The sequence below is a fragment of the Nuphar pumila genome, chromosome 5 (assembly GCF_984573655.1).
Source record: "Nuphar pumila chromosome 5, dmNupPumi1.hap1.1, whole genome shotgun sequence".
Classification (NCBI taxonomy): domain Eukaryota; kingdom Viridiplantae; phylum Streptophyta; class Magnoliopsida; order Nymphaeales; family Nymphaeaceae; genus Nuphar; species Nuphar pumila.
Window position 1 is genome coordinate 127,407,777 of NC_143253.1, and position 27,860 is coordinate 127,435,636.

The 27,860-nt window shown below is 37.1% G+C and overlaps 1 protein-coding gene and 1 long non-coding RNA gene across 3 annotated transcripts; both read left to right on the forward strand.

Moving 5' to 3' along the window:
* Window positions 1–4,386: 4,386 nt before the first annotated feature.
* On the forward strand, window positions 4,387–5,007 carry LOC149838619 (pentatricopeptide repeat-containing protein At2g01390-like). Its single transcript, XM_090008283.1, has one exon. The coding sequence runs from the start codon at window positions 4,387–4,389 to the stop codon at window positions 5,005–5,007; it is 621 nt and encodes a 206-aa protein (XP_089864409.1).
* A 3,520-nt stretch (window positions 5,008–8,527) lies between these two features.
* Window positions 8,528–26,023, forward strand: LOC149838620 (uncharacterized). Of its 2 annotated transcripts, none has more exons than XR_016432199.1 (3): window positions 8,528–8,659; window positions 25,400–25,502; window positions 25,697–26,023. It is a non-coding gene; the product is annotated as an uncharacterized LOC149838620 (long non-coding RNA). The 2 variants fall into 2 exon arrangements; XR_016432198.1 differs by having other exon boundaries at window positions 25,744–26,023.
* Window positions 26,024–27,860: the final 1,837 nt, after the last annotated feature.

The following is a 27,860-nucleotide window of genomic DNA, read 5'->3' on the forward strand; positions in this document are numbered from 1 at the left end:
GTTGATAGACGGGTGGAGCTCGGGTTGAGTATGAAATCTAGACCAGCCTCAGACATATATCGATTGTTAGATAAGCAAAATATAAACCCACATAACCCATTTTTAGGGCTGTCAACGGGTTGGGTACTTGACCATCAGGGTATACTTGAACCCACCCAAATAACAAATTGGTGGGTTCGGGTTCAGGTTAGGTTTTTGCTGGGTCACGAAACGGAATCCCAAACCTAGACCCACATAATTTCAGATTTTTTTTTTAAAATAGATATGAAATACTCAGGTCGGGTCGGGTACCTAGCAAAAAAGCCAGGTCAGGTCAAGTACCCGACAAAAATCATGACCCAAACTCGGCCCGCATATTGCTCGGGTCGACTCGGTTAGGCATTTTTTGTGCCCATACCTGAGAATTTGGATCGGGTCAGGTACCCAATACAAACCCAAAATGTTGACAGCCCTACCCATTTTTTGTCTGACTAGTTTTTATGCCTGACCCAAGTTCTATGAAAATTTTACACGAACCGATTAATAATATGGAATGTTTATACTTGAACATGTTTTATACCCGACTTGATCCTGAACCAAACCATCACCCACCCAAGCCCATTTCATATAATGTTTTTTCATCTCAAAATTTTGGTATGATTTAAAACAGTGATCATAAGCATTTCAATTTACAAGTGCTTATGATAGAGATTGTTAAAATATATTCCGTCAAAGGATAATATCCAAGTTGATTATAATGGGTCTGTTTTAGACGTGAACCCATTAAGCTGTACTAGTTTCCAATTTCATTCATACACAAACCTGAAAGGCTGAAAGCGAATCAAATTGGGCCAAATTCAGGCCTAATTGCTAGACCCGATAAAAAAGACCATTCTGTTTCAAACCCCAACCCAATGTATACCCTCCGTTGACCAATACGGGTCTATAAACTAAATCATACAGAGACCCGGTACCGGAGTCCAAATCAAATGGGATCCGGTTTAGGTCCATTTTCTAGACCCGTTTAAGAAGCCGGTCTAACAAAATCCAGCCCGAACACACCCCGTCACAAACCCTTAGAAGTGATCCCTCCTCCTGGTCGTCCATCTCAAAGACACACGGTTTGATCAACGCTCGTCCCGTAGCGAGTTCTGATAGAGGTCTCGTATGAGAGACGATCGACCTCGCCCGTAAATTTGAAGGGATTGGCGGCAAAAGCGAACCTCCTCTGTTTTCTTTCCTTCTTCCCGCAAGTTTTCTCTCCGATGGAATTCCTCCCAACCTCTGTACTTGCTTCGGAATTCGCTCGAATTCTGCGTCTCTCTCTTTCGTAGTCGCATGATCTTGGAGTTTTTCTTCCTCCAAACTTGAGTTCGGTTATTGGATTCCTCTCTCATTCCGGTGATTTTCACGATTTCTCTAGTTTGGCGTGGAATTTTCCTAGGATTCGTTCGAGAAAAAACGCTAGGGGTAGTGTTTTTCTGTTTCTGCTCCAGGAACCCTTCTCGAGAGAAGACGATCCTTTTGTTAGATATGGAATTTGGGTTTCTAGTGATTGATGGAAGTTTCATTTTTTTATGCCTTCGGGAGTTTTCCGTGATCTGTATTGCTGGAATTAGGGTTTAGAATTTTCACGATTTTTGTTTGCAAGAATCGTTGGAATTCCCTAACTAAAAGTGATTTTTGTTCGGAGCTCAGAAAGGAAAGGACTACAGTTAGATCGATTGGTGGTTCAATTTGAAGGGGTTTAAGCGTGCATTCTTACTAGTTCACAAAATGAATGGTGTTGTATTCGTACTCCGAAGATTGTTTAGTGCCTCTGCTTTTTCGATGGATCGGGCTCGTTCCTTTCGGCAATTTAAACGCAAGAACTTGGATGGATTAGGGAAAAAGAGATCTCCGATGACTAAGATAAATAAGGAAGAGAAGGAGGACAAACCAGTCGCCTACATGAGGACGACCATCGACAGAATATCGAGAATTCTTAGGTTTTCGACGTGGGAATCCGCCAAGGAAGAGCTGGATCAGGTCAGCGTGAAATGGGATTCGTACACGATCAATCAGGCCCTGAAAACCCACCCACCCATGGAGAAAGCTTGGCTCTTCTTCAATTGGTGCTCGCACCTAAAAGGGTTCAAGCACGACCAGTTCACGTACACGACGATGTTGGATATATTCGGGGAAGCGGGAAGGATCGAAACTATGAACTACTTGTTTCATCAAATGGGTGAGAAAGGGTTGAGGATCGATGCAGTTACTTATACTTCGGTCCTGCATTGGCTTTCGAAACATGGTGACATCGATGGGGCATTAAGTATATGGAAGAAGATGAAAGCAGAGGGATGCTTACCGACTGTTGTTTCATATACGGCCTTGATGAAGGTCCTTTTTGACAATGGCAGACCAAAGGAGGCAACTGCAATATATAAGGAGATGATCGAAGCGGGCTGCTCTCCGAATTGCTATACATACACTATTTTAGTTGAATACTTAGCTGGATCTGGTGAGTTCTGTTGGTGTTTGAATGTTTTGCTGGTTAGTGTGATACTATGAAATGCTTAAATTCATGCTTTATTATCTACCTTTTGAGATTAGCAACATAATCCTATATAGTTATTTAAAAGCACATAATGGAGCAGTGAGATAGCTTGGTTCTACATGTGTCGTAATTGCAGTAAACATGAATGCCTGTTGAACAGGATCAAGTGACCTGTAGAAGTTACTTGTTTATGGGTATGAATGGGGTCCAATTGTGTTGTACTGAACTGCTATATTGTCGTTTCTCATTAGAAAAGCCCGTGTCAACATTGAATTTAAGTTGAACAGGAACAAATATTAATGTGGTCAATGGCATTGAGTTCGAGTTAAACAGGATTGAATATTATTGTGGTCAATGGAACCTGTTGTTCTTCTGTAGCTGTAGGGCCATTCTTATTCACAATAATCGAAGCTGCATGAGTAGGATGAAGTAGTGCATTCACTGGTTATAAAAACATTGTGTTTGAAGGATTCTGTGCTAATTTTTTTTTGTGCTTTTACTTCTATTGGTCTACCATCAGATTGAAATTCAACTACTTAACATGATTAATTGATTCCCTTTGTTGGTCAAAAAAGACTTTGTACCATTGAAATTGGAATTCTTTGGCTGGGTCTTAGTGATTACATTATTAACATTTGAAACAGTTAAATTGACCCTTGTATTGTATGTAGGCCTGCACAATGAGCCAAGCTAGGTCAAGCTCAGCTCGGGCTCGACTCGTCCGAGTAAGTAAATGAGCCGAGCTTGATAAGGCATTCAAGCTTGATTAAGCTCGATTAGCCCGATTAAGCTCGTCTAATTGTGTCATATGGTGACTAATTGTAGGATATGTATTACTTTTGTTAACTTGTAATCATCGGTCTATACCAGCGGTTCCAATGTGGAAAACTGGGCTGGTGTGTGTATTACATATAATTCATGCATGGCAAAATGCATCCAGATGGATCAATCTAAATAGTGTATAAAAGAGCTGTTCAATTGCCAACAATTTATGGCTTTTGCCTTTTGGTTCCTAACTTAATGGCGGCTATTGTAGCAAAACCATGTAGGCCCATAGGTGACAAGATCAAACAGAAGTGTGGAAGGAGGATCGGCAGTTTAGGAGAGCATATACGATTTTCTGAACTTGCATGGACACAAGCACATGGCTAGGATGTTTGGTTAACACATGCTGACTGTTCTATTTCCACTAGCATAATTTACTGGGTTTTTTGATAGCAATACCTATAGCTGCTACATTGTTACCTTTGATAACCTTCCAAATATTCTAAAACATAGTGCGAGCAAAGAATGGTTTAATTGCTAACTCAATATGGTTTTATGAATTTGGTAGTTCATTTCTTGGAAGTTAACATATAGCACTGATGTTTGATCAATACATCCTGATCAGTCTACTCCATCTAGCTGGTTTTCTGATTAATAATATATCAGACAATGTTTGTTGAAAATTCTTGAATTTATTTCCTTCTATATTTTGTTCAATAACAGGCAAATTCAAGGAGGCATTTGAAATCTTATATAAAATGCAAGAAGCTGGCATACGTCCTGATAAGGTCACTTGCAATATCCTTGTCCATAAATGTTCAAAAGCAAGGGAAATGTTTGTATTGGCTCAAACCCTTCAATATATGAAAGAGAATTTGCTTGTTCTTCGTCGACCTATATACTTGGAAGCATTGGAGGCACTGAAAACTTGTGGCGAAAAGGATGAATTGTTAAATGAAGTCAATCCCCATCTCTGCTATGAAGGATTTGGTGATTATAGGTGGGATCTTTCTCCTGATCCTCAGCTTCACGTGGACAGGAGAATTCTTATAAATTTAATGGCAAGACAGAGTTTTGTTGCAATCGAGTATTTAGTTGAGGGAATGACACAAAAGAATATACAGCTGGATGCTAAGTTTATAAGCACCATCATGATGGCTTTCTGTTCAAAACATAGACCTTCTGGTGCTTTAATGGTGTTGAAATACAGCTCAAGGTTAGGGTTGCAGCTTGAAAGAGATGCATATGTTCGTATGATTGGGCTTTTTATGAGAATGAATTTATATGAAAAGCTCATGAAAATCGTTGAAGAGATGATTATAAGAGGTGTTCATTTTGGAACATATCTGACAACTCTCCTGATTTATCAACTTGGATGCGCTGGAATGTCTGCTTCCTCTGAAAGGATTTTTCTTGCCTTACCTTGTGAACATAACACTGTTACTTATACTGCTTTGATGGATGCATATGTTAAATCTGGAAACTTTGAAAAAGCTCTTGCTTTATACAGGAAAATGAGCAAAGAACAGATTCCTGCTGCTTCTGGCACCTATCAAGTTTTACAGATTGGGCTAGAAGGTTCTGGCAGATTCCATGAAGTTGACTCCTGCAGGAAGCTGCAGAAGTTGTTGCCTGATCATGCATATCTGCAAGATACTATTCCGTGGGAGCGAAGATTATGCAATATTTTCTTTGGCAATGCCATCAAATGGTCAAATGAATGACACTAATCCATGACAACAAAGTGATAGTCAGGTCAATATACTCTGGTGGGTTCCCCTGCTCCGCAGAAGTGGGCATGTAATGAATATGCAATTAACTAAATATGAGAGATTTTGAACCATAAGGGTGCATTCTCTGCATGGTATGTCAATTTATCTTTATTTGTGCCAGTGTTACTCCGCCCTGCGAAATGAGCTTGAACATAATAATTGTTTTCCTTTGGCATGATGACTTGTTGCCATTTTTTCTGATAATCAGTTATTTCATATGTTCTTTAATTATTTATTGGTCTTGGTTTTGTGCTCTTTTGCTTATTGATAAGTACATAAACCTGCATGAAAGTAGCATGTGACAATTTCTGCTGCTATGAAGCCTTGCAGTCAACTAACATGCATGTGGTTTGATTCTTTTATTATTGTAAATTAATTAATGGAAACTAAGATGCGAGTTTGCAGTTATCTATTTTGTGCCAGAAGAGTTTAAATGCAAAGGTTTAGTCATATGAGAAGACATTTCATATTGAATCACAGATACAGAGGGGGTCAGGTTCCATAAACCATGCAAGAACACTATATGGAAATTTATTTTATGCTAATGTCTAAAGATCACTTTGACAAAGAAAAGCCAAAGTTCTATGGCCCAACCTTGGGGGTGGGGTGGGGGGTCAGGCCAGAGATCCTCAGTTCTCAAAGCCGAGGATGCAGATCCCACAGTTTTGAGAAACTAGGCTCTCAAGCACAGCATAAAGGAATGGAACCTTTGGAATATAATCTGGGGAATTTTTCCTATGGAAGGAGACAAGGAAAACATGTACTCAACAGCTAGACTTTGTTAATAGGCCCTTTTTCTGATGAAAATAGTTATTTTGATTTGTGGCTAAAGTGAATAGGTTCTTGCTTGCTTGTACATGCAGAAGGAATGTAGCACAGAGAGAATGTGTTTTCTTCTCCTTGAACTTGGAGTTATTCTTATTTTTATTTATAATTTCTATCAATCAATAAATTGTAGAAAATAAAAGGGAAAAGAAGAAATAGTGGTGGATTGTCTAGATAAGGTTTCTTGAAACTCTAGCTGCTACTCTTGCTGCCAGCCAAATGGGCCTGTAGACTGGGGAAGATGAGTTGTACTTGAAAGGACATGCTTGTTGCATTCCAACCACAGTTGCTGGTTAATTAACCTAATTCATCATCTTTTGCTATTGCTGTGAGATCTACTGTTAAGGCTGGGTAGAATTTTTTTCATTCTTTTGGAAACCATTTAAGTACTTCTGAAAAAATTAGATAGTTTCTTGCATTAAAACAGTGGAGAATTGAGTTTCTTGCATTAAAGCAGTGGAGAATTGAGATAGTAGTTACTCTCACCTTTTCAGCAAATAGTAGCTTTAACACACGATACAATAACCTTCTCATTCTTTCAATGCATCCACTTGTTATACTGGAGATTGTTGATACTATTATTCAGCCATTCTTGCCATTGTGTCTAATAGAATGACACTAATAGAAACTTTTCATTATTAGCTTCTCATAATATATTTATTTTCAGTTTGTGAATTACTTGGTGTTGTTTTTAGTGTAACACTTACTGTTCTTTTTGCTGCACAACAAGTAATTAATATATTTATATCAATTGTGTGAGAAAAGTGACAAGGCCAATCTGAAGTACTTAATGTTCTTTTCTAGCACAAGTAATTAGTATGTTGATATCGATTGCGTGTGAAAACTGATGACTTGTTGTATCATGGAAGCTTGTATTAGGCACAGAATGTATGCTTGCTAGAAGCATGGTTGTAAGTATCGTATCCTAACTCTTATCGGTTGGCCTAAAGTAAGATACATATCGTAAAAAATCATAAATTTCACTAAAAAATTCTTTATAAATATAAAAATTCTAAAAAAACAAAAAGAATCTTATAATACAAGAACATAATTTATTTATATAATAAGATTAATTAAATATAGATATGTTCTTAAACATTAAACAACCATGCATTTGTTTATGCAACAACCACATATCTAATCACCACAAATACAATCAGTTAAGACAAAATAAGGATACATTCAAAAGCCAAAAAGTTTTCATAACTCATTGCAAAAGTTAAAGTTACATTTTTTAGTTACAAAATGTCATGCTAAGGGGAAAGGCAAAAAGATATCGCTCAGAAACATATAATAAAAGTCATTTTCAGTGTTAAACTTCAACTTAATGATTTTCTTCGTTTATTACATCGTTCTGTGGCTTGAGATGATGATGAGTCATTTTCGTCTTTTGAATCAGGGATCACTTATGGCAATTTCTATCCCACAAATGATGCACATACTCGTGCCTTTTATCATCTTCTATAAGACTAGTAAGAAGATTAATACGATTATCAGTAGGAATGCTATGTTTACATAATTTCACGGTGGAGTTTCTATGCCCCACAACATGACATTTAAATCTACATAATCCTCCATGCATTACAAAACCACAAAAGTTACATTTCACTATTCCTTTCAAACACATCTCTAAGTCAACTAGTGTACAATATTTCAATGCAGGATCCTTTGAGAGGCATCCTCCAAGACCTCTACCCTCTATCGACCTCTTAGAGCATGACTCACTAAATCTACACTGCAAAGATGTAAAACAATGCTCAATAGTACACATAGGGACACATTTTGAATTCCAAGGGCACAAAAAATGGGATTAAGGGTAAAAAAACTAAAAGTAAAGTAATATCTTCTAAAAACATAAAAACATAAAGGAGCTTACCCTCCTTTAACTTCAATCATACACAATTGAAATAAAGAATGATGATTTTTTACCTTATCTCCATTTTCTTGAGTGAAAATTGGGTGAAAATGTATTCTTACTTGAGCAAACCACAAAGGTCTTCTCTCTTGCGCACGGATCGGCCCCTAAATCACACTCATGACTCCTAGGGTGTGTGAATATGCTTCTAATGACCTCTACACAAATGAGGGAGTCGACTCTCAAGAGGTATTTAACACCCAAAAAGAAAAAATTACGATTCGGCCCTTTTTAAAGTACGTCGACACTGTATCATACAATACACCACGTATCATACAATATGGTACAATACAAACCTGTATCGTACGATACAAATACGATACACACTTGTATTGCGATACGAGTGTGTATCGTAGCGTATCGTACGATACGCTATGATACAAACAACATTGGTTAGAAGCATGCAGTAAATTATTTTGGATTTACTCCTAGGTTAGTTTATAAATGCGTTCGGTATTGGCACTGAGAACAACTGTTTTAGGTTTGTTCTCTCATGTTCAAATCTTTACTCATGACAATTTCATGTTCTAAATTTTTTATCAAGTTTAACAGATATCTGAGGTTTCAAGTGCATATGCACATTTCATTTTTCAATTATGTTCAAAGTCTGAAATGCTTTATTTTTTCAGGAAGGGTTGATAATTAATCATTTTTTGTATGTAGGGGAGATACTGTGAAGTAGACATCCAGGAGATGATGCAAGATCCTCCATTGAATCTGAGCAATTTGGTTTATTGGTATGAATGAGTAACTATCTAGCATTTGGATGGTTACCTCAAAATGTTGCCACAAGAACACGATAATTCAGGCTTTCAGGAGCTGGAATTCATGGAATTCAATCTTACTAGAAGGCATACTTGAAAGGTTAGAGTTCATTTACACTGGTTTCTGTCAATCATATTTGTTTCTGTAATAGGTTCCTTTGCTGTCCTTTTTTTCTTCTTTATCTGAATATGTTGCCCAAGCATTTCTTTCTTTTGTAGAAAATATATTATTTCTACATTACTAATGGTATTTGCTATTAATATTTTGTAAACACTGGGTGTCATTGTTGAGTTGAGTTGGCTGTTTATTTCCCATTAATAACATATGTTTTTGGTATGGCTGTTGCTTCCAAATTGCGTTAGAACGAAATTTGATATCCGTTGGATTTTTTTAACATCCTAACCAGTTAAAAACTTATTCGGGTTGGTAATAGAAACTGTTGAAGTTTTTCTTCCACTGTAAACCCAATATCATGAGGTACTTTGTGATCATATGTTGCTTAATATTGAACATTGCGTTCTCTTCCATTTCTTCTGTTCATGGGCCTAAGATCTTAATATATATGTATCTAATACACTGTTGTAACAATGCATGAAAATTGAATTCAGTTTATCAGTTAAGATTCTTGAGAATCTTGTTATCCAACATTAATTTGTAAGGGTTTATGATGTATTCTAGACTGGTCATAACAGAAGAACAACTTAAGGTTGCCCTATTCACATTCTCAATAATTTGGAGTAGATTTCTTGGAGGCCATCTGATGTATTTCTTGCTTTTGTTTGTTTCTTATTTTCTTGATTATTCTACATGTTGCTGCACCAAGGATTTGACTCTCTTCCAACAGAACAACAAAAACTTAATCTTTTTTTGCTTTTTTTGAAAGAGATCTGGTAAAACATTTACAGATTGTCTTCCTACATTAGTTTGAGATATGCTTTAAAAATTGTGCAGAAGTTGAAATGGTCCTTTTATGTATTAAGAAGAACTAAAGCTGTCAAACTAGAAAGTAGAAACAAAGCAACATGAGAAGAGAGACATTTTAAAATTTTCAAGTAGTGAGAAACCAAAATCAAGCTGAAAATAAATTGAGAATCAAAACAAAGTGAAATCAGGATCAAGAAAGCAAAAAGGGAACCAAATGGAAGCAAAATAGGAATTAAATAAAAATAGAATTCAAACTAGAAAGGAAAATGGAATTGACTGGCAGGCAAATATATGTTATGTTTGTTTAATTAATAAAAACATATAATCCATGTTGTTGATGAGATATGAAAAATGAATAAATTGTAATTTTAGAAGTTAAAAGCTAAGTTAATTTTATCCCTCTTTTTCTTTGCACCTTTCAGAAAATAGTTTGTACAACTAAGAAAAAAAATCCATTCCTAGAAATTGCAGTTGTCACTGTAAGAAAATGAGGATCTTCCACGAAAGCACAAATGCTTGTAATAGGTGTCTATTGAAGACACTACAATCATAACCTACAAAAAGGGCATAAATGGAAGAACTCAAAAGATAAAATAATAAACTTTATTTCATTCACATGAAATGCTTAAAAAGCATTATTACAAAGGAGAGGAAAAACACCCTTATTTATACACAAGGAGAGAGTGGGAGAGAAGAGCTCTCATAGAGAGTCGTTGGAGCTAGTCCAATGGCTTTAATTGTAGCCGTTGGACTAGCTCCAATGGCTATACCAACTAGTCAAGATCTAGTTGGATCTTGACTAGTTTAAAGTCTAGTTCAAATCGAACTAGATAAAAATAAAAATACAAAAAGGAAAAAGGAAATAAATAAAAATAAAATATTACATATTAAAATATTATATTATTATATTATATATATAGTTATATTTATATTTTTAACACTCTCCCTCAAACTTACGGTACAATGAGCGAAAGTTTGTTTAAGAGGAAATGATATCTAGGAGCAGCGAGAGGTTTGTTGAAGAAATCCGCTAATTGATATTCTGACGTAACATACGACAAATCAATGATTCCATGTAGATACTCTTCTCTGACATAGTGACAATTCATTTCAATATAAAATGTTCAGTTGCTGGCAATATAGATTGCACTCTTGTTGTCACAGCACATGCGTGAAGCTTTTGTCACTTCAACTCCCATGCCAGCCAGTAATCTTCTGAGCCAAACTACCTTCATTGTTGTGGTGACCATTGTGCAGTATTCAGTTTCAGTGGACGAAAGAGACCTTTTGCTGCTTTTTGTACCGCTACGAAATCAATGATTCACTTAAGAAAACACAAAAACCAGTGTTGAGTGTCTGTTATTGGGATCACCTCCCTAGTCAGCATCAGTATAAGCAATTAAATCTAATAAAGATGAAAGAGACAAGAAGAGGCCTCGTGGAAGGGAGGACTTAATGTATCTAACAAAACGCAAAAATGACCACAATTAGGACCTTAGCAACTCTTGCCTCTGTAAAGAAATGACCTATATATCAAATGGATACCAAAAATGCATTTCTCAATAGAAGCTTAGCCGAATAAGTGTATATGGAACCGTCACCTGACATTAATATTCTTAAAAAAAAGGCTCTTCGTTTAAATAAGGCTCTATATGGCCGTAAACATGCCCCAAAAGCTTGGTATGACAAATTTAGTCAAGTTATGCTCGATTTTAGTTTTCAATCTTATCAGACTGATACAACTTTATTTGTTAAGATTTCTGATGCAAGTATTATTATCCTTCTCTTCTATGTAGACGACATGATCATCACTGGAAGTGATAAACAAAGAGTTAAAAACATTAAAAGATTTTTCAAAATATACTTTGAAATGACTGATTTGGGTTTTTTAAATTTTTTTCTTGGTATAGAAGTTGCTTATTCTTCTATCAGCTATTTGTTGACTCAGTCTAAGTTTGCTCTAGATATTGTTGACAAGTCTGGTATCTTTGATGAGAAAAAGGTCGACACTCTTGAAGTTGTAAATATCAAAATGAAGATTGATGATGGAGAACCACTTGAAAATTCAACACCTTCCAGACAACTTGTCGGGATAATGTCTTATCTCTCCATTATAAGGCTTGACATTGCGCATGCCATTTACACAACAAGCCAATTTCAGCATGCTCCTAACACTGTTCATATGAGAGCTGTTTTACGTATTATTAGATATATTAAAACCTCTATTTTTCGAGGACTTTTCTTGTCTGTTTCTTCTTCCTTAGATTTAATTGCTTATACTGATGGAGATTGGGGAGGAGATTCAAATAACCAATACTCAACTATTGGTTTCTGTGCATTTTTAAGTGAATAATTGATTTCTTGGAGGTGCAAGAAGTAAAAGAAAGTTTCTCTCTCATCAACTGAAGCAGAATACAGAGCCATGACTACAACTACTATGAAAGTAGTTTGACTAAAGAGGTTGCTGCATGACATGGGTGTTTGTAGTACAGGAGCATCACGACTATACTGCAATAACAAAAGTTCTATTTATATTGCCAACAACCGAACATTTCACGAATGAACCAAGCACATTGAGATGGATTGTCACTATGTACGAGAGGAATTCCTACATGGCACTATTGATCTTCCTTATGTTTCTTCAGAATATCAATTGGCAGATTTCTTTACCAAACCTCTCGCAACTCCTAGATTTCACTTTCTCTTGGACAAACTTTCAGTTATCCAACCGTAAGTTTGAGGGGGAGTGTTAAATAATGTATCATAAGGCTAGCTAATTTTATTTTTCTTTTAGTATTATTTGTAATTTTTTTTTTTTAGTTTTACTTTTTAAGACTTTTTTGGGTTGTATTTGACTAGTTAATATTTTACTAAAGTCAAATACATGACTCTCTCTTTTCTTGCTCCCCTATTGTATATAAGTATGGGGCATTGCCCCCTCTTACATATATGTATTTTTTGTGTAGTTCACAATCAATAATATTATTTTTTTTCCTCTTGTTGTTGAATACCCTTTTTTGGGTATTTGTGTATGAACCTTTCTTGGTTCTTGTGAATGTTCATTTTCGATACTTTGGTTGGAGCTCTTTGAAGTATTCATTGTTGGTGATCTAAGAGCTCATATTCTTACAAGGATAACATGACTAAACCTGTCATACCAGGCTTTTGGTGCCTGTTTAAGACCATAAATAGCCTTTTCTAAATGAAGAGCCTTACCCTTAGGAATACTTATACCAGATGGTGCTTCCATATAAACTTCTTCAACTAGGTTTTCCATTGAAAAAAACATTTTTAACATCCATTTAAAATATGAGCCATTTTCTAATAGAGGCTAAGGCTATCAGTGTCCTGACTGTGGTCATTCCGGTAACTGGAGCAAAAGTTTTTTCGTAATCGATGTCATACTTTTGAGAATACTCTTTGGCCACTAATCTGGCTTTATATCTTTCAAGAGTTCCGTCACTCTTGGTTTTAACTTTATAAACCCACCTACAGTCTATAAGTTTCTTTCCTTGTGGAATATCTTGAATGATCCAAGTGTTAGCCCTTTCTAATGCTTCTAATTCTGACTTCATGACTTCTACCCATTTTGTATGGTTTTTGGCTTGAGTATATGACGAAGGTTTTGTAAAAATGTCTACAAAGAGACAATACGCATACGAGCACTAATACCTCACAAGAGACCTCACAAGAGATGTGCACAAAGGCACTCAAACAATACTTGAACAAATATGCAAAAAGGCATAAAATAACACAAGAATGCACAATTACATGTAAAGAATCTTTATATTCGAAAAGAGAATGAGGTTGAGCTCTCAAGCTTAATACAACAAAGGGGAGAAACCCCTTTTTATAAAGAATAAAAAAGAGGCCTTGGAGGGGCCTCCAACATAGTCGTTACTGAGGGTAGGGGGGCAACCCTGCCTACCCTCACTTTCTGAGGGCAGGGGTACAACCCCCTGCCTCGTATTTTGCTGACAGCAGGGGCTCGCAGCCCCTGCCCCTGCTTCTTGCGCTCATAACAAGTATGCAAGGGCACGATGCCCCTGCTTCTGCTTCCTTCGCGTTAGGTCAGTGGCAATGACTCTGACCTTCTGTTTTGGTGTTAGCGTGCTAAGATTGTCGCTTTTGCAGCTCGTACGATGGATCCCGCTCGTGCTCCGCGACCCGAGCCGTCCATCGCGTACACCCGCAGACGCCAGCAAGCTCGCAACTCTCCAAGGTAGGGGAAGATTGCACAGAGGACTTGGATAATTGAATTAAGTTCAATTAAACTAAAAACGATCATTAAATAAATATATATATATATACAAATATATATATTTATATGAGTATGCACTTAACTCAAGGACGCAGTTTCGCGATCCTTGCCCTTTACCTTCTATCAGTCTTTACTTTCCGTCGCGCATCGCGTCGAGGTTTTTGCGTTGCACTCCTGCTTACAGTTTTTACTTGCCGTCGCGTATCGCATCGAGGTTTTGCGTTGCACTCCTGCTTACAGTTTTTACTTGCCGTTGCGCGTTGTGCCGAGGTTTTGCGTTGCACTTCTGCTTACTGTCTTTACCTTGCCGTCGCGCTTTGCATCTAGGCTCTTGCTTTTGCATGTGTTGTTATTGCCTTGCTATTGCAGATGACGTGCAGGTTTTCGCTCTTTGCATATGCCTTAAGGGCATCCTCGTGGAGGATGCAAGGGGCATTCACCACTCTCTCTTTTGCGACGAGAGTTGAGTTGGGAGCTAGCGTTACATCCTCGTCTAAGGAGAGGGATACCTCGCAAGGATCCTGACTCTTCGAGTACGCAGTCCTGCAGACGAGTTGAGGTTCGAGCGAACTTCTTAGCAGGGGTTCTGTTGAGAAACCTGTATCCCGTCTATCAAGGTCGGTATCGAGTCATGCGAGGCATGTAGATACCCCGATAACGGATGAGATTCTAGAAAATCGCATGCATAATGTTGGCACAAGGTACTGGCTGTTTCAAAAGATAAAGAATGTCAAAAGTAAAGGTGATAAAAATTACATCTTTGTGAAACACTCCTGTCTAGGCTTCTATTGAGGAACTATACCCCCTTCATCTTAGAGTACTTGTAGTCGTGCACTACACGTCTAGTACTGCGATGATCGGATGAGACAGTCGTGCGACCTCGAACAATGCTAAATGCACAATGCTGTAATCACATAAAATGGCCTCACATTCGCCTTCACAGGCAAGATGCTCGAGTGGTTTAAAGACCACAACATAGAATGGGTCGTTAGTTAAACAACCCCTAACGCACCCATTCGCTTCTTATTGTCTGTCAAGGGAGAGGACAGAGCGGTACAAAACTCCAATGGACAGGTTGTTAACAACCACCCCACGGGCAATGATCCGGCCTCCCCAGTCATTGGAGTTAGGAGAAAGGGGCTATAATAGTTAGCTCAACACTTCTGCAGAAGTTGGATGCATCCGTGGCACTGCTTATCAGCCTTTGGGGAATCCTCTCTCGGCTAAAGCCGTCCCTTTAGGAGCGGACTCAACTAGCTATTCGGGTTATTGAAAATACATAGAATAACAGACGCCCAAACTAGTCTCAGTTGTTTCTACGTTTTGCCTGCGTGTACTCGCATGCCAGTAATATCGAAACATAGTCTGTTCACACTGGTTGCTGGGCGGTGAGACTCTCTTGCACTACTTACTCGCTTGCACTACTTACTCGCTTGCACTACTTATTCGCTTGCACTACTTACTCGCTTGCACTACTTACTCGCTTGCACTACTTACTCGCTTGTACTACTTACTCGCTTGTACTACTTACGCGTTTGCACTATTTACCTGCTTGCATTGCTTACCTGTTTAATTGCATATCTGCTTTAAACTGCGTAACCTACTGAATTAAATGTACATAATTTAGTTTCCTGTAGTCTCTCTTGTGCACCTACTAGTTTTTCGCGAAACTAATCCATTCTATGAGTACAAGTGATGATTAGATACACCACGGGCGATTACGTGATGGCAAGATGGTTCCAAGACTTTCTTCTTCTTGCTCTTAACTCGTGTCCTGGACGTTTGGGGTTTTGTAACGGATTTTCTTTGGGATATCCGAATTTTGTACTATTTGTAACAGATTTAATGGAAGTGGCTTTTCCAAGTATCTTGCAAGTATCATGGTTGGTGTGTTTTGGTTCTTGTAGCTAACACGCCCAAAGTTGTCTCTTGCCTGTTTTCTAAAAAGGTTTGCAACTTTGAAAATTTGGGGCGTTACACCGAGCCCCTCCCCCCTCTCGCTCTCAAGCCCCCCCTGCCCCCTTTGATTTCAGGGGAGGGGCCGAGCCCCCCCTCTCGCTCTCTTGTTGGGTCGGCAGGGGAGGGGCCGAGCCCCCCCTCCTCCCTCTGTTTTTGGCAGGGGAGGGGCCGAGCCCCACCTCTCGCTCTCTTGTTGGGTCGGCAGGTGGGTGGTTGAGCCCCCCATGCTCCCTCTGTTTTTGGCAGGGGAGGGGGTCGCCCCCCCCCCCCCCCCCCCTCTCGCTCTCTTGTTGGGTTGGCAGGGGAGGGGTCGAGCCCCCTTCCCTGCTCCCTCCTATTTCAGGGGAGGGGCTGAGTCCCTCCCTGTTTTTGGCAGGGGATATAATATATATATATATATATTATATATATATATTTATATCAAGATAATGTTTGTATAATTGATTTTAAATTTTGAATGTATTTTTTTTTGTGTTTTCAGGATAAAAATGACAGATAAAGGGAAAGGACTTGCGTCATCCTCATCCCAACATTTGAGTTCTGCTGCTAGTTTTGCTGATAGTTGTAGTGAGACTGATGAGGTGGGGCCACTATGGGTACATGTAGATAAACTTGCAAAAACTGGAGAAGGAGGTGGTGTAAACAAGAGATTTCGATGCAAGCTTTGTGAAAGAGATTTTGTTGGGTCTTACACAAGTGTGAAAGCTCATTTGTTGAAGATACGAGGACATGGCATTTTAGGATGTAGAAAAGTTGATGAGGCAATGCGAAGACAATACAAGAAAATACAAGAAGAATATGAGAAGAGAAAAATAATGGCCGATTCTTGTGCAATTAGTGTGCCATTTGCAAGCCACCAAGAAGATGCTGAAAAGAAAAGAAAAGTCAATGTAGGTGGTAGAGGAACGATGCAAGCAACATTCAATATATATGGAAGAGAAGAATTGAATAGAAAAGTTGGGAGATATTTTTATTCTAGTTCACTCCCATTTAATGCGGCTAGAAATCCTTATTGGAAGGATTTAGTAACATCCTTGGCAAATTGTAATTTGAGTGGCTATGTGCCTCCAAGCTCAGAAAAAATATGAACCACACTTCTTGCAGAAGAGAGAGCAAATGTGGAGAGGTTGTTGGAGATTAAAAAATATTCATGGGAGCAAAATAGAGTTTCTATTGTGTCTGACAGATATTCAAAGGCGTTCACTGATCAATTTCATTGTTTCTTCGCTTAGTGGCCCAATATTCTTGAAAGCAGTTGACGCATCTGGAGAATATAAAAATGCAAAGTATTTGAAGGAGTTGTTTATAGAAGTCATAAAAGAAGTGGGTGATCAGAATGTTGTACAAATTATTACAAACAACACTCCAGTTTTCTAAAGTGCAGCCTTGAGTTTGGAGCAGTGTTATTAAAAACGCGCCTCAAGGCGCAAAAAGTGCGCCTCGCCTTGAGGTGAGGACCTTTTCGCCTTGAGGCGAGGACCTTTTCGCCTTGAGGCACACTTAAAAAGCGTAAAACCCTCAAGGTGTACGCCTTGAGGCGAGGCGCGCCTCACCGTGAGGCGCACATTAGAAAATCGTATGGATCCGGACTCGAGTCCGACCCGGACTTGGACCCATATGCTCGAAGGTTCGAGAGAACCTGTCTTTAAAAAAGACATAGGTGCCTCTCTTGAACCTTCTCTCTCCACTCCGTCCCCTCTCGTTCCCCGCCACCGCTGTCGTCGGCCACCACCCGCCGCCGGTCATCACCTCTTCCACTTTCTTCTTTCCTCTGCTGAGAAGGCGTCGGCGACCCGCCGTCTTCTTTTCTCTGTTGCGAGGGCGCCAGCGACTCACCGCCACCGTCGTCTGTTCCGGTGACCTCGACCAACATCCCCAACGCCGCCTTTTCTCTGCGTTTTTCGGTGACGTCGAAGTCTCCGCCGCCAGGTAAACCCTCTTCTTTACTTCTTCTCAGTGAGGGGTCGACCGACAGGGGGGCAGAGCCCCTTTCGTCGGCAAGGGGTTACCCCCAATGCTGGGGGTAGGAGCGTCATTTGAGACTTGCGCTGGCTTTTCTCCTCGCTTCGGATGCCTCTGCGATGCGTTGTCTTGGTCTGTCGTCTTTCCTTGTATGCGACTGTTGGAAGCTCCCTCTCTGTGTAGCCCTGATGACCCGCTCTCGCTCTCGCTCTCTTGAATTGGTAAGGAGATGAAGCCTACTGCTTCACGTAGGAGACAGGCTTTTCTAATCTCTGAATGTTGGGAATATGCCAATCGATTATATATGATCCTAGTTAGGGATCGTTTAATCTTGGTTGGCGCTTTTCCTTTTTCCCCGAAATCAGCAGCAAAATACTTATAGTGTTTCTCCTCTTCTACTTTGGTTGCTTCTTTGTTCACGATTTCTTTTTTTTAACCTCGTAAATGGATCTGTGGACTCCCTATCTCTCCCTCCATGGATCACTCGACCTATGTCTCTTGTACGCTGAAATGGGATCTTCTCCTCCGACTTTTTCAGTTTTCTTTTCTACAAAAATGTTTTTGTGTGTTTGTTTCTTTCTTTTTTGTGCCATGGCTAATGTCCAACTTTTTAAAGCAGAGGTCTTGGCCGATTTTTCAGATAATTTTTATAGTTTTTAAAGTTAATTTTTTTTTAGGCTTACGCTTTGCGCCTCGAGGCTTACACCTCGCCTCAGATTTTGGTGGAGCGCCTCGCTACGCCTCAACGCTTTTCACAACACTGGTTTGGAGAGTGACTACCCTCATATTTTTTGGACTCTCTGTGTAGCACACAACTTAAATCTGACCCTAAAGAGCATATGCAACCCCAAAGAAGAAGAAAATTCACAAGCATAAGCTTTATGTTCATGGATTAAAGATTTAGAAAGAAATGTCAAAAGCATTAGAAATTTTGTTGTTAACCACCATCGTGCTAATGCTATATTTAATAGGCATTTTGACTTGAAATTGTTGAAGGTCGCTGAAACACGTTTTACGTCCATCATTGTGATGGTGAAGAGGATTAAAAAAGTGAAGAATGCTTTGGTTAACATGGTGGCTGATGAAAATTGGACATTCTATAGTGCTGATGATGATGTCAAGGCTCAAGAAATTAAGAAATTCATTGTTGATGATGAGTTTTGGGACAAAGTAGTATACTTCTTCAATTTACCCAACCTATTTGGGAAATGTTGAGAGAAGTTGATAAAGATGAACCCATGCTTCACAGAGTTTATGAAATGTGGGATAATATGATTGAAAAAATACAAGCTGTTGTTTTCAAGTATGAAGAAAAAAATCCTGTATTGGATGATTCAGAATTTTTTAACCATATTCATTCAATTTTAGTCAGAAGATGGGATAAGAGCAACACTCCTTTGCATTGCATGACACATTCTCTTAATCCAAAATATTATGCAAAAAAGTGGCAAGCAGGTGGTATTGGTCGTGTCCCTCCAAATCTAGACCCAGAGCTATCAAGACATAGAAATATGTGTATGATAAGACTTTTTCTTGAAGCATATCTTCTAAATCAAGTCACACAAGAGTTTGAAAAATTTTCATCTTCGAGATTATATGGACCAACATTATTCACGAGAGAGGAGAATAATATAGATCTTATCATATGGTGGTCAACATTTGGATCAGAAACACCTCTTTTCCAACGTCTTGCATTACGATTGCTATCACAGCCTGCTAGTTCATTTTGTTGTGAAAGAAATTAAAGCACATATTCTCAAATCCATAACGCGAAGAGAAACAAACTCACAAGAAAGCGTGCAGAGGATTTAATATATGTTCATTCAAATCTTCGACTACTTTCGCGAACTAACGATGAATACATGTACTAATTTTCTCTCTTAGTTATTTGATTATTTATTTTTTAATTTTTTATTTAAATATACTTTTATTGTATTTAACATTTTCAAATTGGGTTTGTAACGCAGATAAGAAACATCCAAATTTTGGGATGTAAACCTAGAAGAGTGTGACTTCGAGGGAGACTATGATTTCAACATGATAAACATGGATTTATCTGAGCCCAGTCTTTTTTCTAATGATGCATTTGATGATGAAGAAGAAAATTATTAAGATCCATTACTTTTGGTATGTAATTTAGTTCTTTTCTGCTTTACTTATTTGATCGATATTTAGGTTGATTTATGTAATTGCTTTACTTATTTGATTGATATTTAGGTTGATATATTGTATGCATGATGAATGATATTATGACAATGTTAACTGTTAAATTATGATAATGTTAACTGTTAAAACTTCAAATATATATATATATATATATATATATATATATTTACATTTTTGCCCTGCCGCACCCCCGCACCCTAGGTTTTTGAAAGTGCCGCACCCTCGCACCCGCACCCATGTGACTTAGCTGGCGCGGGACCCCAAACATCCGAATGTATTAACTCAAGTGGTTTATATGAAACAAAAGTTCTATCATGAAATGCCAATCTTTTCATTTTACTAAGAATACAATTTTTATAAGCAAAATTTTTAGAATTACAAAATTTTCGTAAAGTGGGAAAGTATTGGATTTTGGATATATGAGGATGGCCAAGTCTTTTGTGTCATAAATCCAAATCCAATTTCTGAACATTATAACAAAAGGCATTCTTGGGTAATTCCAAAAAATCCATATAGTAGAGTCCTCCTTCTCTATGGCCTTCTCCCGTCAGCTTCCCTAACTGGCAATCCTGTACCCAACAATTATGAGAAGAGAAGAAGATGTTACACCCATAATAAGATATTTAAGAGACAGATAAAAGGTTTAGATTTAGTTTGAGAATATATCTAATTTTGGGAATATTTTTTTTTTTGAGTTTTGAAGATTTTCAAAATATCCTATTCCTTTGATTTGAAGAGATGTACTATCAACTGTGAAAGCATTTGACACACTTGAGTTATTGTTAAGACCAAGGTTTTAAAACCCAGTGACTCGGGACTCGACTCGTTCTTTATTGACTCGCGACTCGGCGGGTCAACTTGTTGACTCGGACCGGGTTTTGTTAACTTTTGATTTTAAAAGAAAAACAATATATAAATTTTCATTTAAACATATAAAGGTTTGCAGAATGACTTAATATGTCATGCAGAAAGGAGATATGGACAAATATGTGCCCTGATATAATGATATTCATTTTATAACCTCTACATAAGGCACATCATGGAATATCAATGGAGTGGATAATCATTAAGTCCATTTCTCAGCCACATTCTGTAAATGTACTTTGAATAGCAAAGGAATAGGCAAGGAGGCAATTCTAGTTTTCTATTTCTTTGCCATAACTGTAATCAACACGACACTACATTTTTCTCACTTGCTAACGTTCCAAGAGACAGTATCACTGCTGTCCAAATGTCTGTAAGAATATAAAAACAACTGCAAAGAGCTATAGAGGTTTGCTTGAATTTGATATCTATACAAGCACTTTGACTAATTCATGACTTGAATTAGAGGATGTGGTCACCATGAGTTAAGTCTGCTACTACCTACGGTTCCTAAAATGGCCAATCATATATGCTAGCTTGTTTTAAAAGTTTCAATTCCCTCTCTAACAAATCTATAAATGTAAAATAGGGGTATATGTGCACATTGAAAGTTTACAGAATGCCCAATATCAACATAAATAAGCAATTTTCTCATGTATAAAAACTATGCAGGAAATATATTAATGGCACAACTATAAAAAGACTACTAATATTTGAATCTGTACAATGCTTGTTCACATAACAAATGGATGATGAAACCTAAATGTGACTTCCTATAGGCACATTTGACCCTCCATATATAGTGAGAATCATTTCTTTAAAATATTTTGCTAGAATAAGTTGATAGCATCGGGTGAACAATAGCTCCAACAGCATGGCGATTTTATTCTATGGATTTAAATGATTTTTTATCTTTAATTGATTTTTATTTCCTTTTTTATACAAAATCTGGGGGTAACCCTTGTTAAAATATATGTACTTATATATTTCGAAACTGTAATTTGAAACTCAAAAATCAAATTTCAAACATCCCAGAACTCGCCCGAGTCTTGGCAAGCCGAGTTTGCCTTGCCGGGTTGACTCGCTGGAGGGCCGAGCCGAGTCAACGAGTTGACTCGACGAGTTTTAAAACCTTGGTTAAGACATTCAGACAAACTATTGATATTTGGGTTCATATAAATGGAAGCACCAGAGTCAAGTAGCTAAGGAAAGTTACTGGGATCGGAGAAGGATGAGACAGTTGCTCCGATTAGGCTTCAATTGAGGAAGATACTCCTTTGAGAAGTGGTTGAAGGATTTTCATTAATTGTGTTATAGACACAGATGCATCTTGATTGGTTTGATCTTTTAATTCTTGTGATGGACCAATAGATGAAACTTTTTTTTCTTTTCTTCTCTTCAATTTAGGACATTGAGGCATTTAGTGCCCCCGGTTCATGACAATGATAACAAATGGCTTGCCTTTTGTCATAATCATTATTTTGTCTACCAAAATGAGGCGGCCTATAAGTGCGTATATAATTTCTCGGTTTAGATACGTCTAGAACGGAATCTTCTTCATTATTTGGAGTATTCCTTTTGAGCCTATTTTCCTTCACAGTTAGTTCCTCAATAGTGTCAACAATAGAAGAAACTTTTCCTCTATATAAAAAAACCAATTTGATTGCTTCAAATTCGATCATCAAACCATTTATAAATTGGTAAAAATGTTACATATCGAGTTGTTTTTGGTAAAACTCGATATCTTCGGGACAATGTCACTTTGGCTCAAGAAAAGCCAACTCTTTCCAAAGTTTGGACAACTCATTATAATATTCTCTAATATGTTTGTCTTTTTGAGTCAAAGTCCAAACTTTATTTTGCAAATTGCACACATGTGCAATGTCTTTAAGGGAATATATATTTCTAAGGTACTCCCAAGCCTTATTGGCATGCTTGAATTTGGCAAGACTAAAACATTTCTTGATGTCTACGCTATTAATTAGTCAAGACATAATTTTGGCATGCCCTATCGTCCATTCTTTCCACTTTTTCTCATAAGTGGCTAATGCCTTATTTTTCTCTCCTTTCGTGAGAAGTACCTCTTTTTCATTTTCAATTTTTGTGAGAATTAATTTTGGTTTCGAATCAGAACTATCTAATATTCCTCGCAACCCTTTTCCCCAAATGTGATGCTTCATGATTGAAGCCCACATCACATAATTGATATTATTTAATTTAACGCGCATGATGGTGACTTAATCTTTGTCATCCATTTTTACAAGGGTGAAGAAGATAAAAATGTGATGAGAGAGAAAAAAGAAAAATATGAGAAAAGAAGAGAGGACAAGAGCACAATCACGATCTTTGTATAACCAACGATCCTCCAAATATCTTATTTCTTCAACTATGATGACACAAAAAACACTTGAACAGTGAATAAAAAGATTAATCAATTTTTGCTAGAGAGGCACGAAAAATGAGGTTGCAACTCTTTTAAGATTCAGAAGCTTCCAAGCTCTAATACCATGTAAGGAAATGAGGATCTTCCATGAAAGTACAAATGCTTGCAATAGGTGTCTATTTGAGACACTACAATCATAACTCACAAAAAGGCATAAATGGAAGAACTCAAAAGATAAAATGCTAAACTTTATTTCATTCACATAAAATGCTTAAAAAACATTATTACAAAGGAGAGGGGAATCACCCCTATTTATATACAAGGAGAGAGTGGGAGAGAAGAGCTCTCATAGAGAGTCGTTAGAGCTAGTCTAACGGCTCTAATTGTAGCAGTTGGACTAGCTCCAACGGCTATACCAACTAGTCAAGATCTAGTTGGATCTTGACTAGTTTAAAGTCTAGTTCAAATCGAACTAGACAAAAATAAAAATAAAAAAAGAAAAAGAAAATAAATAAAAATAAATAAAAATAAATAAAAATAAATAAAAATAAAATATTATATATGAAAATATTATATTATATATATAGTTACATTTATATTTTTAACAGTCACTACCAGGGAGGCGTTAGTAAAGCATGATTCTTTTAGGATAATGGCAATTCCTTAAAAAATGCCTTGCCATTGTCTTTAGGAAGTGAGCTTACCCTCCCTTATGTACTGCTTCTGATGACTGAATAAAACTCTCAAAGTGGCGTTTGAAACTTGTAAGTAGACTGTGTTTGATAAAAAGAATAAAATACTTACTTAGAAAATGTTGCAATTTGCATCCAAGAACAAATAAATATAGCCTATGTAATCAAAATCCTACCTAGGCTAGTTAAGTGCAAGTCTACCACGTAGGAGCGCCTAGGTTCAAATGAAACAAGATGTGCACAATCACAATGCCAACAAAGGGCTACATAAGTGCACAAACACAAAAGGGTCTCTAAGGGACCGATTACAATCTCATAAAAGAAATACACAAGATCACAATCTTAACAAGAACACAATATAAAAATAAGTGTTTTTATAACTTCACAAATAAGCTTAAAAAAGCATACACATCCACAATAGGCTTTATTTATAGAGCCTTACATAGAAGAAGGGGGAGGCAGTCCAACAGTCATATTTTGAATATGACTTTAAAAAACATAAAAAATAAGAGAAATTAAAAGACTATACAGTCCCTGCTGGACTGTATTTATTACAAAAGTAAAGAAGACCATATATATATATATATATATATACATTGTAATTTAACATAGGTGCCTAGGCGAGTACCTAGGTAGGGGGACACCAAAGTTGATGGTTTATGTTTGTCTTTTTTATAACGTTTAAAACATTATAATCATATTTTGGCTGTGTATTTTGAAGCATTGGAGTTTTTCAATGGCTTTTTTATGTTTTGTTTTAAATATATAAATTTTGTGATCTCTAGGTGATACAACTAAACACATATTTGGTTACATGAATTTGAATGTTCAAAATTTAATTATGTTTTAATCTGTCACATAGGTACACTATCTGCTGACGTGATTTGAAAAGCCAAAACTCTAAACATTTGAAATTTTGAAACATTACATTTATTGGCCAATTGATAAATCCCTAAAGCAATCCAAGCCAAAGCTCTAAAGATTGGAAAGTTTAAGCCATCACATTTATCAGTCATTAAAGTAAACCCTAGAATGACCCAAATCCCAAACCTTAAACAAGTTTTACCTGAAAGGTTAAAGGAAAAAAATCACGTCAGCAGATACTAGGTGCCACTAAGGGAAAAAAATCACGTCAGCAGATTGCTTTAGGGATTATCAATTGGCCAATAAATGTGATGTTTCAAAATTTCTAATGTTTAGAGTTTTGGATGGTGGACAGTCACACCCAAAACTTTTACCTTTTCATAAAAACATGAGTTAATATTGAAAACAAAAGATACTTATAACTAATCACTAAAGTTGCTCCAAAAAAATTCCTAAAATAATTTTGAACCTTTCAAAATCATATGTTGGGTGTGACTGTCCACCATCCAAACATCGGTAGGTATGCATTCAATAAATGTTCCAGAAACAATTTGTGACTAGCCAATTATTGTTGTTTTTGTTTTAGTCATGTTTTCTATTGGTGCCTTTGTGATTTTGAGAGTGCTTTTAAACAAAACAAGTCTTAACTGTTGCTTTTTTCGGTTGCTTTATGATATATGATGGTTAGATCTTATTATTGTTACTGCTATTGCTAAATTATGCATTATAAAGTTGTGCATCTTTTACACTTCCTAAATCTGCAGGGTTCATCTACTGGAATATGGTGTCAGTTCAAGTTTGGTTGTATGTCTGGCATTGTATAATACATAGCGCCCGTACTGGTTCGTCACACACATACACATGCATGTAAGGTTCATCTAACTTTAAGCCTTTCATATTAACGTTGGCTGCATTCAATTGATTGAATGGCTAAAACACTGCCACAAAGTAGTTTTTCTTTGAAATATATAGTTACTTTTTTTAGAATAAAAAAGATTACTTTCACTTCCAAATTTAAATTGTTAAAATAAATTTTATTGTTACTGCCCCTACTTTTGTAGGGGTTTTAGTCATTCATTCAGTATATATGTGTGTGTGTGTGTGATAGCTTGCGGTGCTGATAATATTGGCTGCTATTACTAATATACGCCAAGATGACGGCTATGGTTACTGGGTGTCTTTGGGCTAACTGGATGGATGTGCGTCTACAGGTTTGGCCAATCAACCCTTAATATAAGATGATTAGTTTGTTACATTTCTTATCATGCTTTTGTTTTGTAACATTACAATAAAGTTCCCCTTCAAATAAGAAAAATTAACAATGAAGGCTTGGTCATGGTGATGCAAGTGTATCCTTTACCTCTATTATTTTCAGTGTTGTTCCAAAATCTGCTCTATTTCATTTTCTTTTTCCCTTTTCTGAAAATTAAGCAGAAACTGCATATCAGATTCTTTGTTCTCCTTGTACACTTTTCACGTACTTGGCATTTTAGTTTTGTGCATCATGCATTGCGCAAGCGTATGAAAATGACTGTAAACAGAAAATTTTATTTGAAATCAAGCCCCCTTTTGGATTGCTGCCATGTTAGCTCTGTTAACGAAGTGTGCTTTAGATTCTACACGTGGACCTGTGTTCAACCAATTATTAGTATTCCTTTCTTTCTTTGGTCCTCCTTTGATGGGCAAACAGGGTAATAGGCCTCTTTGGAATCGGAACCAAGGACCTTTCAGTGAGCATATAATTATCTGATCTAATGTTATTGATCAGGTTTGATAAAAAGAGGCAAAACTGAGTCACATACAAGTCAGCATGTTAACAGCTCTAAAGATGACCATAGCAAGGTAATAGGCCTCTTTGGAATTATGAAAATGCATGGAACTTTCGTTTCACATTGATTCAGAAACCCGTTTCGCATCACATGAGCAACTTATTTTATATAGGAGACTCATTTCTTTTATTTGGGAAACATGTTTTCCTACCTTTTTGTACATTTTTCTTAAATAAGAGATCTCTTTTTTTTTTCAATAAAATTTGAGATACACGTGTTATTTCTTGAATCTATTTAATCTAAACCATAAAAATCATGTTACATTTAAACATTTTATTTATGATATTCAGTATTTTCTTAAGATGCGAGAGAATCGTTTACGGTGGTTTGGACATATTCGGCGAAGGCCTAATGATGCTCCAGTTAGATGGTTGGAGAAATGGGAAAATATATTAGTTAAAAGAGGTCGAGGTAGGCCTAGGAAGACTTGGATGGAGATGATAGGAAAGGATATGAATGCTTTGAACCTCACCGAGGACATGGCATTGGATAGAAATGATTGGAGGAAAAGGATTCATGTGGAAGACCCAAAATGAATTTCTTTTTTGGTTCATATCGCTGACCCCAATTGTTTTGGGATGAAGGCATAGTTGTTGTTGTTGTTGTTGTTGTCAGTATTTTCTTAAGAGTGATGCTGACTATGCACTCGTTTAGGTAAAATATAAACTTGTTTGATTGTTTTATTTTTGTACTCAATGTATTCATATAACTTATGAAAGAATAACTTTATTATTGCTTACTAGTTATCATAATATTAGTAAAGAAAGTGGTGCACTTTTATATATATATATATATATATATATATATATATATATATATATATATATATATATATATATATATATATATATATATAGACACACGTTTCCTGTTTTACGTGAACCTAAAGAGTTGTTTTGGTCTATTTTTTCAATGCGTTTTCTGTTTCCGTTTTTTTCCTGGCAACCTTTGTTTGTACTCTTCAAGAATTTATTTGGATAGTCAAATGGAACCCCCCCAATCACCGACTACACATTGGCTAGGCCTCCAGTTGGTAAAACCCTTGATGCCCCCCTGCCCACTGGAGAGTACACCCAGCTTTGACCTTGCGGCAAGGGGGTTTTGAACTTGTGCTGTCCTGTCAACTTGGTGACATTCACAAGTCGCCCCTACCAGATGAGCGGAGGCTGTGTGCTGCTCCACAAGAATTAGAGTTCATAGGCTGGCGTATCATAAATCATGTCAAATATAAGGTTAGTTTTAGCTTTTGGTGATTGAATAGGTGCAAATGATGCACCAAAATATTTTATTACAATTACTTTTCAGTTTGCATAAATCCAAACACCAAGTCCTAGACTTGTCCATTCAAACGCTAGCCATGATATGTGCTATTCAAGTTGTCTTCGTTATATATTTT

Excerpts from the sequence above, each read along its gene's own strand:
- LOC149838619 (XM_090008283.1), top strand. The coding sequence starts at position 4,387 with ATGACACAAAAGAATATACAGCTGGATGCTAAGTTTATAAGCACCATC.